The sequence below is a fragment of the Callospermophilus lateralis genome, chromosome 4 (assembly GCF_048772815.1).
Source record: "Callospermophilus lateralis isolate mCalLat2 chromosome 4, mCalLat2.hap1, whole genome shotgun sequence".
Classification (NCBI taxonomy): domain Eukaryota; kingdom Metazoa; phylum Chordata; class Mammalia; order Rodentia; family Sciuridae; genus Callospermophilus; species Callospermophilus lateralis.
This window is the reverse complement of record NC_135308.1, coordinates 107761239-107774569: the sequence shown is the minus strand read 5'-3', so window position 1 is coordinate 107774569 and position 13331 is coordinate 107761239. Positions and strand designations below refer to the sequence as shown.

At 32.2% G+C, this 13331-nt stretch overlaps 1 protein-coding gene across 1 annotated transcript; it reads right to left on the bottom strand.

Annotated features, from left to right (window-relative positions):
• Positions 1-9367: 9367 nt before the first annotated feature.
• LOC143396929 (olfactory receptor 9S13-like) lies at positions 9368-10315 on the bottom strand. The gene has a single exon (XM_076852939.1). The coding sequence runs from the start codon at positions 10313-10315 to the stop codon at positions 9368-9370; it is 948 nt and encodes a 315-aa protein (XP_076709054.1).
• Between the last annotated feature and the right edge of the window lie 3016 nt (positions 10316-13331).

Sequence of the window (13331 nt, the reverse complement as noted above, 5' to 3'; positions counted from 1 at the left end):
CGGTGAGAGTTCGGGAATAAAGAGTTGCTATTTGAATCTACAAGGCTTTGGTGGTGGCTCGGTTATTTTGTGCCCAGACAGACTGCGGCAATGGACATTCTAGCATTGGAGGAATTTAGAACTCCAAATAGACAAGACCAGAAGAGAAACCTTTCATGACATACTATAGTTAAAATGTAAAAAAAAAAAAAAAAAAAAAAAAACTTTAACAGTTACAAGAGAAGCATCAAATCCATTAAAAAACAAAACCATCAAAATAACACTATATTTCTCAGAGGAAACTAAAAATCAGAAGGGCATGAAATGATGTATTTCAAGTCCTGAAAGAAAATAATTGCCAGTCTATACAGCTGTATTTAGCATAGCTACCTTTCAAACTAAAGGAGAAATGAACACCTTCCAAGATAAACATGAACTGAAAGAATACATGATCACTAAACCAGCATTTCAGAAGATACTTAATGGAATCTATACATAGAAAAGGAAAACAAAACAAAATACCCTCAAGACATCAGGAAAGAATAAATGTCACTAAAAGAGTAAATATGGAAATGAGAAATAGAAACTAGCCAAACATAAGAAAAATAACAAAATAGCAGAACATACCTTTTAATAATAATCCTAAATGTAAATAGTCCTAACTCTCAAATTAAAAGACACAGACTGCTGGATTGAACACATGTAACCAAGACTTAATGTAACTCAAAACCAAGACTTAACTTCCCTGAAATAAATACATCTTAATGGCAAAGACAAGCCTAGACTGAACAGAAAAGTAAGAAAATTATATTACATGCAAATGGAATCCAAAAGCAAGAAAAATTAGTTATACTCAAATTAGCTGATTTACAACCAAAATTAGTGGGAAAAGAAAAAGTTTCCTGTGCACTGGTAAAGGAAACAATCCACCAAGATGATATAATAATTGTAAATATATGTTCATGCACTAAATTTCATAAAACAAACACCAGTCAAAGGAACAGATAGACCCCAATACAATAGAAGTGGGAGACTTCTGTACATCACTTTCACAAGTAGATAGGCCATCCAGAATTAAAAAATCAACAAATATCAGAGTTAAACCCCAATATAGATCAAATGAATTTAATGAACAACTACAGGATATTTCACCCAACAATGGTAGGATACACATTCTTTTCAGCACCTGGATGCCTTTGGGGAAACCAAATACAACAGTTTAATGAAAATTATATATATATATATATATATATATATATATATATATATATATATATATATATTCCCACACACGAGTATATTATTCAACCATAAAGAAGAATAAGATCATGTCACTTGCAGGAAAATTCATGGAAATGGATATTATAATGTTAAGACTGGCACAGAAGGACAAGCATGATTTCCTCCATATGTAGAATCTAGTTTAATAAAATGAGATGACATGAAATTAACAGGGAGACTGTTTGAAAAGAGGAGGAGAAATAGAGGAGAAAATGAGAGGGTAAAAGACGGTAATGAAAAGTGTAGATATGATCAAAATTTGTTATTTGCGTGTAAGAATATACTACAATGAAATCTATTATTCTACAAAATTAAAATACAATAATAAAAACAATTTTAAACAAAATCTATAACAACAAAAAATCTTCTTAAAATAAATAAATATTAAGAAACTAAATAAAATCAATAATGATAAATATTGATTTGGGGTAAAATTAAAAGATTGTCAGATTGGAATAAAGACAGACATAGACCAATGGAACATAATAATAGTCTAGAACCCTCATGTAAAGAGTCAAGGGATTTTTTTTTCAATGGTGCCAAGACCATTCACTGGAGTCAAGATATTCTTTAAATTAATGATGCTAGGAAAATATATTCACATGCAAAAGAGTAAAGTTGCACTCTTACCTAATACATATGCAAAAATTAACTCAAAATGATTCCATAGACTAAATGCAAGATTAAAACTGTAAAACTCTTAGAGAAAATGTATGCCAAAACTATTACAACATTTGAATGTGACAATTCCTTGGATATGGCACCAAACCCACATGTGACAAAAGATAAAATTAACAAATTAGAATTTAAATTTTAAAATTAACAAATTTTAAATTTTCATGTGTCAAAAGACACTAGCAGTATAGTATAATTATAAAACAAAGCTCTGAGGAAATATTTGTAAATCATAATTCTGATAAGAGAATAATATTCAACATACATATTAAAAACTATATGATTTTACTTATATAAGATACTTAAATGTTAAACAAAGATGAAGAGAAAGCCATGAAGACTTCAGAGAAGTGGAGAAGGGCATTGCCTACAAAAATAAGGATAGAATAAGAATTACAGAAGGTTTCCCATCAGAAGCAATGCAAGCAAGGCAACACTGGAAAAACATCTCTTAACTGCTGCAAGAAAAAAATCTGCCAACCATTGAAAATATTTTTCAAACATGAAAGAGAAAGACTTTCAGACAAAAACCAAAGGATTCATTCCCCTTTATAAGAAATATATTTAAGAAAATATTTTAGACAGAAGCAATACACTATAAGTCTAAAACTACAGAAAAAAATGAAAGTTTCAAAAATCAAATAAATAAGAGTAAAATGAAATATTATTTTTCTAATTTTAAATTGTTCTAAAGACAACTGACTGCTTAAATCAGGAATCATAAATGTAGCTCATGGGCCAAATCTGACTAGTCACAAATTTATTCATGTCCTGCAAGGTGTAAAACAAACAAACAAAAAGTGTTGTTTATCTTTAAATTTACATTTAAATGGTTGGGAAAAATCAGAATAAGCATATTTTTGACCTGAAAATTTCATGCATTTAAAATTTCAATGTCCTTAAAGTTTTGTTTATATCCCATCATGCTCATTCATTTAAGTAACTTTTTTTGTTGTTGTTGTTTGCTACAATGGAAAAATTCAACACTTGCAAGAGTCCCTACTATATTGCATAATTTCTCCATGTATTTCTGTTTGCAGCGTTTCATTTGTTGGTATCTCTATTTTTCATCTCTAATGCTTTCCTCAAATATTCAAATTCTTACTGAAAATTCTTCAGAAAGACTAAAGTGCACATTTTTCTCTTCATTTAGCATGTATTTTTTAGTACTTGGTGAATTTACTGTAATATGGCTACATCACTTATTATTAAATTCTCAATTTCAGCATATTTAAGTCTTCCCTTTTGATGTAGGATAGATAAGGCTAGATACCTTATCTATTTTGTGGAAGAATTGGGGGAAAGAAGGGTTATTTTAGCTGCATTGTTCTAAAGGGAATCATGCGTAAAAACCTTTGGACCTCATGTTTGAAAATTCTTTTAGATTTATAATTAGTGGGAAGGTTGCATGATAGTAGGAGGAAACATACACTTTTTTCCATACTCTTAGGCAAGATAGAGGTTTTACCAAGAAAACAGAGATGATATATTTTTCGCACAAGAAGCTCGATTGCAGACGCTAACTCTATCATGGCTTTTGTGTGCAAACTAGCATTTATAAGAAAAATGAAGCTTCAGATCACAATGCTCTCTGCAGAAACTCTGCTGGTATTTTTTTGTAAAAAATCTTTCTGATAAGAAGAGAAGCTTACTTATGGCTCGGGTACCTGGTCAGCTTCCCTTTCAGACCATGAGTTCCTGAGTAATGGGTGGGAATTCAACAACCATTATTCTGGTCAACAAGTGTGGGTGGAGCCCTGGGACATCTTACGTATGAAATGAATTAAATAAAATGCCATATTCATATTCTTTTCATATTCATTTCATTTTTGTTATGAAACCCATTCATCTTCTCTGTATTATGTTCCAAGTCTAGAAATTCTCTCTTTTATACTTCCTGGGTAAATAAGCCTCAAATCTTCTTGTTTGAGAAGTAACCATCCAGCACCAAGATGTGGGAGAAATATCCAGATAGGAATTGCATATTTGAAAACACAGTTCTTAAAAAAACATGAGTTTTTAAATTTCTAAATAAATGTGGCCTCAGTAAGTTGTTTACTTCTCCTTCAATAAACTAAAGTCTTGAGGTATAAGGTGCAAGGGTTGTACAGTTTGCTTTCCTCAGTGATGCTTTCTCTTCAAAGTTGTCATTTAATGCCCTACAAGAGGGAGATACCACCTTGTGATTAATTGCAATATTACCTTGATATTTTCCAGCTTCTTCTTACAAAGAGGTAAAGTTTACTTCTCCATATTCTGACTCTAGTGTAACCTCATGATTTAAATTGATTCATACAATGTAGTGGCACAGATGTTTCCTTTTATATATTGTGGATTTGATTTCCAAAATTCTACTAAGAATGTCTACATCTATATTCATAAAAGATGAATAAACTATCAAAGTATTGCAGACCTCAGAATGATTAGATATTTATTACTTCTTCAGTTTTCTGGATATTTGATAAAACTGTGTTCCATTTTTCAAGGTTTTAATAGCATTAAAATATCAAATATTTAGTAATAAATCTAAATGTGTTAAGTCTTATAAACTGAAAACCAGAAAACAAAAGTCAGGAGAATAAAATGACAAACCACAGGCTAGGAGAAACTATTTGCAAAAGTTATATTTGATAAATAACTGTTATGAAAATTTAGTTAGCTTTTCATCACTATAACCAAAATACCAAACAAGAACAACTTAGAGGAGGTCAAGTTTATTTGGGGTTCATAGTTTCAGAGATACTAGTCCTCAGACAGTTGATTGCATTGCTCTGGGCCTAAGCTAAGGCACCATGTCATGAAGGAAGAGTCCATCAGAGGAAAGCTGCTCAACTCATGGTGGAATCAGGAAGCAAGGGGGATGGGAGATAGGGAAAGGGCCACAGGAAAGATATAGCATTCCAGGGCATACCCCGCAGTGACCCATCTTCTTCAACCATGTTCCACCTGTCTACAGTCACCATTCAGCATACCCTGGAATGCTATATCAAAGTATGGACTGATTAGGTTAAAGCTCTCAAAATGCAATCATTTTACCTCTAACTATTTCTGCATTAATAGGAGATTTTAGGGAACACCTCACAATCAAACCATAGCATTCAACTCCTGGCTCTCAAAAGCTCATGTTCATTTCACAATGCAAAATGCATTTAGTTTATTTTCAAGAGTCCCATCATCTTTCAGCATTGTCCCAGAGAAAAAGTCCAAAGTCTCCTCTGAGTTTCAAGGCAAATTGTTGCTGTGAGCTCCCGGAAAAATAAAAAACAAGTTACATATGTACAATATACAGTGACAGAGTAATTCCTAAAGAGAGGAATAGGAACACAGAAAGGAGGAATGAGATCAAGGAAGACCCAAACCCAGCTGGGCAAACAAGTCCTGTAATGTTGCATATAGCAGCCAGGACACATGGCTATGAGAGGCTATTTCCAACAAGCTTAAGGCATCCCCGCCTCTTTGATCTTTCCACTTGCAGTGTATATGGGTTCTCTTTTAGCCTGGCTCTGTCCACAATCAACATCTTTTCTTGGCAGACAGTTCATGTTGCTCACATCTCAATTCCTGGCTTTGGCTTCATCTTCACAGCTTCACACATCCTTCTCTCAGGGACAACCTGCCAGCACTCCAACCCTGCTACAATTTTCCTCTCCTCCCATGATCTCTTAGCATATATATCTTGTAGTCCTGCAGAACTACCACAGCATGGATGATTCCAAGGTCTGCTGCCAGTTCATACAGTAGTTGAACCCCCTGAAACCATATCAGCAGTGACTTCTTATATAGAAATTCTATGTTGGGATTAGGGTCTCTTATAAACTTCATGATTGTGGCATGATTGATGGCTAAGAAGTTTCTATGCAAAGACACGGAATGCCTGGCTGCTGAGAAACTCCTGTGCAAAGACACAGGATACCTGGCTGCTATAGCAATGTCCTTCAAAAGTAAACTCTATGTTAGAGTCTTATTAACTTTGACCTTCATATCAGGCACACAGCTCCTGGAAATATAGGGACTCTTGTTAGAAATCCACAATGTTTCATTGAACCTAAATCTGTCCACTGTACCAGTAACTTTATACAATGGATTTTCTTGACAGCTGCACAGGCTCCTGACATTGGATATTGTAACTGTTGGATGTAACTGCAAAATAAGCAACCTACTGATACTCTAAGCAATAGTGTAGTTATGGTACTACTGACCTAATGTAACCTATTGGTATAAATAAACGTGACCACATGGACAAGGAGCCACTTTCCTGCCATTGCACCTTGTCTATTATTATTTTTCCTTACAACTTCTGAGTGCTTGTGCAGTTAAGCATGGTGAAGAAACTTTCTAGGTCTTCCTGTAAAAATTCATTCATACCTCAAACCACATTTAAAAGTGAACTCAAAATGTAACAAAGATATAAATGCAAAACCTAAAACTATGAAGTTTTTTGCAATCAAAGGAGAAAATATGAAATAAAATTAGCTAATAATTTCTTAGATAAAAGTCACAGAGCAATCAGTAAAGGAAAAAATTATAAATTAGACTTTATTAAAATTATGAATTTATTTTTGAAAGATATTAAAGTAATCAAAAGAGGGCTGGGTATGTGGCCTAGTGGTAGAGTATTTTCTTGGCATGCATGAGACCCTGGGTTCAAACACCAGGATCATCAAAAAATAAATACATAAAATAATCAAAGCTAATATAGTCAGATAAAACATTTGCAAATCACATGTTCTTATTAAGAGCATCATCCAGGCTGGGCACAGTGGCACACACCTGTAATCCCAGCAGCTTGGGAGGCTGAGGCAGGAGTATCACAAGTTCACTTAGTCTCAGCAACTTAGCACGGCCCTGAGCAACTTTGCGAAACCCAGCTTCAAAAATTTTTTTTTAAAAAATTTAAAATAGGGCTATAGATGTGTCTCAGTGGTTAAGCACCACTGTGTTCAACAAAGTACCAAAGTACCAAAAAAAAAAAAAATTTAAAAATCTCAATAAATAAAAATGATTAATGCAGCAAAATTTGACAAAGGCAATTTGAATATCCATGCCACAAAAATAAATATGTAAACTTCCTATAATTATATGTTGAACATCAAGAATTATTAAGGAAACATGAATTACATAAGAATTTATTTTTCATTCCCAAATGTACTATTTTATACTGATTGGCTGTGTCTTTATTATAAACTTATAGAAGTTCAGTATTTAATCTTATTGGTTGCATGAACTGTGGGCAGATTCTTTCAAGTTGTATTTTGTACTTTTACTTCCTATAAAGCATCCTTTGATAGGCAAAATTATCTTAATTTATTATATTCATATGTACATATATTTTCAACATGGTTGATGCTCTAATATTTGAACAATATATGCAATAACATGATCTAACGAATTTTATAAATTTCCACATAGGGTTCCTACAAATATTTTGCTAAATCATTCCTAAAATTTTGATAAGCTTTAAACAGAAACAAATGGCAAAATCTTTAAATTAAATATTATAATCTTTTAGCTGCTATTGTATAGATATGAAAATGACTTTTGTACATTAACCCAGACATTGTCATAGCTCTTCCCTAAATGGTCATGTAAATGATAGTTTAATCCCATATCTCATCTCTTGTATGTTTAATTTCTACTAATTATCACATTGCACTTTTATATTTCTGATAGAATATGGAAATGCATCAAGGATAATGGGTATTTTTATCTCTTTCCTAATCTTAAGGTAAATATTTCTAATACTTACCTGTTTAAAATATGTGCCCATTCAGTTTACATATGTTTGTTTCCTCACAGAATGGTGTTAAAATTTATCAAGGTTCTATCTGTAGCTACTGAGACAATACTTCTAAAATATTTTATTATCATAAATATGACCATGTATTTTCTAATATTAAGCCTTTAATGTCTACCTGGTATAATAATTTACCCAAAAGGTGTTTTGTGTTTCAATTCTCTGAATTTATTATAATAAAGATAAAAGTCAACAAGAGAAGAGATTGACTAAATAAGTAAACTATTGAAATAAGAAACCACATCTAAATAAAGCTTGGTTAAAAGAGAATATTAAGATTATAGAAGAAAAATTATTTATAAAATAGTGACAATTAAAATAAATTACATTGAAAACTAAGATTATAAAACATAATTAATTAAAATAAAAACTGAAAATAATGTCACTAAGTATTCAGCACATAAATTCAGAAAATAATCAGAAGATCTTAGAAAAATAAATTACAAGGGTATACATGCCATATTATACTAATAAATTTAATATACATATTAATTTGTAATGTTTTATGTTGCAATTTTGAATATTTTTAAGCAAAATAAAGCATAAAGTCTCTGTAATAACAAGATATCACACCATAAAATACTTCTTAAAATTTTACTTTTATTCATGCATAATAATTATACATAATAGTGGGATTAGGTATTCCATATTTGAACATGCACATATGATCAATCACAATCCCTGATGCCTTCCCTTCTGTCTTTTTCTCCCTCTCCCAATCCCTTTGCCATCTTTTACTGACAGCACTTCTATTATTATTGTTTTTAATTAGTGCATTATAATTATATGACATGAAACTCAAATTTCTAATGATAGAAAGTCAAATCTGAGGCAAGTCTAACTAAGGGGCAAAACCAGGATGAAACTGTCAGAATTAAAAACAGAATGTATGTAGAACCACAGAGATGAAAAGGATCAATTATTGTAACTCTGTGGCAATAAGTTTTCAAATCTAGAAAAAAATGAGGATTTTAAATTAATATACAAATTGTGAAAATGACACAGGAACATAAAAAGAAACTAAGTGTAAATAATACTGACCATTTAACTAAGATCTATTAAGACCTTGATGACAATATAGCTTTCCAACAGCCCCCACATTAACTTATTTTTTTCTTCTTAATGGGATCATTAATATCTGAATGACTTAACGATATTACTAATGTAAAATCGGCACTACTCTTTTGTGTGATTATTTGGCAAAGACAATAACTTACTTTACATAGCTCTTCTAATTCTGATTTGCAAAGATCAGACTATGCCAAACAATAATGATCAAAGAACATAGAACATTCTATAGTGTCTCTCTTCCTCTTGATAGATGAAATGTAGATGTTCATAACATACAAATATATATATTTTATTAATTAATTTAATATGTGTATTAATTTGGTATTAATGTATTTTAGTTTTGAATCTATGTAATACTTAGATATCACACTATAAAATAATTATGTAGAAATATTAAATACCTATTGATTTTTAAATTCAATTTTAAAAGCTCTATGGACAATTGAAAAATGAAAATAAATGTTTACCTCCAAAACTTTTAGATGCCATTCATTGAAACTGCTTAATAATAAATTATTGCTAATATTGTTTTTCAGTAGACTCTACAGTTTTATAGATGGCTGAAAGTTAATGAAAAGGCATTTTTCTCAACAATATCCTTTTCAGAGCATTTTTCACCTCCCTATTCCTTAGACTATAAATCAGAGGATTCAGCATAGGGATGATAAGAGTATAGAATACAGCTATAATCTTGCTTTTCTCTGGTGAGGAGATGGCCCCAGGCTGGGCGTACATGAAGAACACAGTTCCATAGAATAAACTCACCACTGTGATGTGAGAGCTGCACGTGGAGAAGGTCTTACTCCTGCCCTGGGTCGAGGGGATCTTGAGGACAGTGGAGAGGATGTACCCATAGGAAACCAGGATGATGGTGGTGGTGGTGATGATGATGACAGCAGAGAGCACGAACAGCACAATCTCGTTCACAAAGGTGTCAATGCATGAGATCTTGATCAGGGCTGGGACATCACAGAAAAAGTGGTCCAGTCTGTTCTCTTGACAGAAACGCAAACTGAAGGTGAAACCTGTTTGTATCATGGAGTTGATGCATCCGCAGATGTAGGATCCAAGCACCAAGCGAACACAAGCCTCCTGAGACATACGCACAGTATAGAGGAAAGGCGAGCAAATGGCTGAGAAGCGATCATATGCCATCACAGCCAGAAGAAAACCTTCAGTCCCAACAAAAAGGGCAAAGAAAAAGAACTGTGTCGCACACCCGTTGTAGGAAATTTTCTTTTCCTTGGACAAGAAAGTAGCCAGAGTTTTGGGTGCAATGACTGTGGAGTAGCAGAGATCTAAGTAGGACAGGTTTCTGAGAAAGAAATACATAGGTGTATGAAGTCTGTAGTCGATTTTAATAACGATTAACATGCTGATATTTCCCAATACAATTACCAGATAGATAAGCAAGAACAGTAAGAATAAGAAAACCTGTACTTCCGGAGATGTCCTAAATCCGAGGAGAATAAACTCTGTCAATTCTGAGTAATTCCTCCTTGGCTCACTCTTCATTGCTGAGACCTATCTGAGAAAAACGAAAGCATTATGACAAACCTGTGGAAAGTGTTGATCAACTCTTGGTTCCTGAAGTTCCGTTTGAAAAATTTATGCTAATATTTTTAAATGTGCTGTTTAAATATACTAATTGAGATTTCTTGGCAGAGTATCTGACAAAATAGTTTCACATTTGGAAGTGCCCAATGAGCAACCAAAGTGAGGTTGTTTAGGTTGGTTCTACTAAATTCAGTGTCAGTGTTATATGAGAAATGTGGATGGGCAAAGGATGTTTCAGGTAGTGATGTGACCCAGTTATTTTATGCTGGGATGGACTGAGTCCTAGTTTTACCTCTTTGAATCTTAAAGAATCTAAGATAACTACTTAATAACTACTTAACGCTTTGGATGAGTCAAAAGGCCTCCTGTCATGTGAAAAGACTAATAATAGCTACTATCAAGGATTATTGTGAGGATTAAATGAAAGGGAATATGAAAAACAATATTTACAATGACTCAAACTTCCTAAAAACATAAATATTTTTAGTCAAGTAAACAAATACACATGTGTAACCCATGTGATTCTGCAATCTGTACTTGGGGTAAAAAAGGGAGTTCATAACTCACTTGAAGCTAATGTATGCTAATGTATGAAATATGATATGTCAAGAGCTTTGTAGGGTTTTGAACAACCAATAAAAAATAAATAAATAAATAAATAAAGACATTTCTGTCTTTCAGATTAAAAAAAAAAAAAAAACAAATACGCAAACATAAAGTTATTTTAATTTAGAAATGAGAAATTGAATGAACTCCCTTCACCACCACAGAACATATTTAATTTGGATCTCTTAAAATATTCTGCTATATTTAAAAACTTAGGAAATATGGCATCATGATTTTATACAGTAGAATGCAGCACCAATCTTGAAGAATGTCATCCAAATGATATGTTAAATTTGATCGCCTTTACTAGCCACACACAACTCAACTTCTCTCTCCTACTACAAACAGCTAATCTCTGGATACTGAGAATTTCCTTTTTGACAAGCTCTAAGACAACTTTTGACGGTCTTAAAATAATGTATTATTTTGTTTATATAGAAGCACTTCAGATGAAGTATAAAATAACTTCCCCTACAAGATGTGATTTTTCCCTGTATATATTATTAATAAAATATAAGACATTACTATAAATAAGTAGGGCCAAAACTCAGTATTGCATAGGCTCTGATTTGCTTTTCTGTAAGTATTAATGCTTAACATCAAATGCTAAAAGGCACATAGATAATATGCTAATAATGTTAATATTTTAATATCTAAAATGTTAAATCCAAGATGAAAAAAAATTTGATGTTATAATTCTGTGATTTCATTACTATTTTTAATTTTTAAACTAACAGAAAGTTTCCCTTCCTTCAAGGAACTCATTACATCTTTGAAGATACATATTTTTAACTAAATATTTTCATAAAATAGGAAGTCCCATAAAGTCAGAAGAAATGAAATTGATTTAGCTTCTATTATTAATTTCTTATGAAATCAAAATGTTTTCTGGGTTAAAAGTATGGAGTTGTAATTCACATCAATCTGAATTTTATTTCATGCTCCATCTCTTACTAACTGAATCATCTTAAACAATTGATTAAATTCCATGAGCATGTTTTCTCATTAACAAAATATGACTTAAAAAGTTGGCTCCATAGAATTTCCATAAGGATTAAATTAAATGATCATACAAGCTAAATGGAATATACAGCACGTCAGAAATAGAAAATGCTGAATAAATAATTGATACATGAGAGAGTGTGCAGAACAAAAAAGAAATTTTTGCTAAGAAAATATCTTCTGAAAAAAAAACAAAGACTGAGGAGCCAGAGTTGTTTCTCAGTGGCAGAGCACTTACCTTGCACATGTGAGTCACTGGGTTTGATCCTTAACGCCACATAAAAATGAATAAACAAAATAAAAAAAAAATGTGTCTGTGTGTAGCTAAAAAAATCTTTAAAAAAACAAAGGCTGAATATTGTCTCTGATATGTGGATTCTAACCCACAACAAGGGAGGATGGGGAAAGGAAGAATAGAAGTCCATTGGATTAGACAAGGGGGAATGAAGGAGGGGGCAGATAGGAAGGACAGTAGACTTAACTGGACATAACTTGCCTAGCCTTGTGTTTGAATACACAAGCAGGGTTGCTCTATATCATGTACAACCACAGGAATAGGATCCTAATTAGAATAAGTTATACTCCATGTATGTATAGTATACCAAACTACATTCTACTGTCATGTATATCTAAAAAGAACAAATAAGGTAAAAAATTCTAAACAGAAAACAACCACACACCTGCGTGCACACACACACACACACACGCAAATGATGGTTTCACAATAGCACAACTATAAGTTGTGTAATCTATGGAAGAAATGCCAATCTATATAGCATACAACAGAAAATGTTTAGTGGAAGAAATGCCACTAAATTGTACATTTTAAATGGCTCATCATCTGCTATGTAAACTTCATCCCAAATTCTAAAAACAAAGTCAAAGATAATGCTAGAAAATCAATATTAACTACCAAATACTAAAATGAAAAGAATATGATTTTTTAAACCCAGTTACCTTACTTGAGATCCAGCTTATTCCAAATAAAGACTTATTGAAGTATTTTAAAAGTTTATTGTTCTTTTAAAGTAGGCTTTGAGGAAAATGTAATTCATGACAAAGTTGGTTTACAGTATGTACAGATTTGTTGAAGCATCTAAGTACATTCAAAAAGTAGACCTATTTATTTCCAACTCTCATGTGCTTTCCACTAATTAGAAGCAAGAGAATCCTACATTGGGTCTTCAGTTTGAATGTCAGAAGAAGTTTATTTTTGTATTTCTCAAAGACAGAACTGAAACTCCTTCCAACATGTTATCTGCCAAAACTTCTCTACGTCCTCTCATCTAGCCATTCAATTATTCTTAAAACCAAGAGGGTAAATCAGACAAGATATATAAATAAATGTGCAGTCTTTCTGAAAAAT

Excerpts from the sequence above, each read along its gene's own strand:
- LOC143396929 (XM_076852939.1), bottom strand. The coding sequence starts at position 10,315 with ATGAAGAGTGAGCCAAGGAGGAATTACTCAGAATTGACAGAGTTTATT.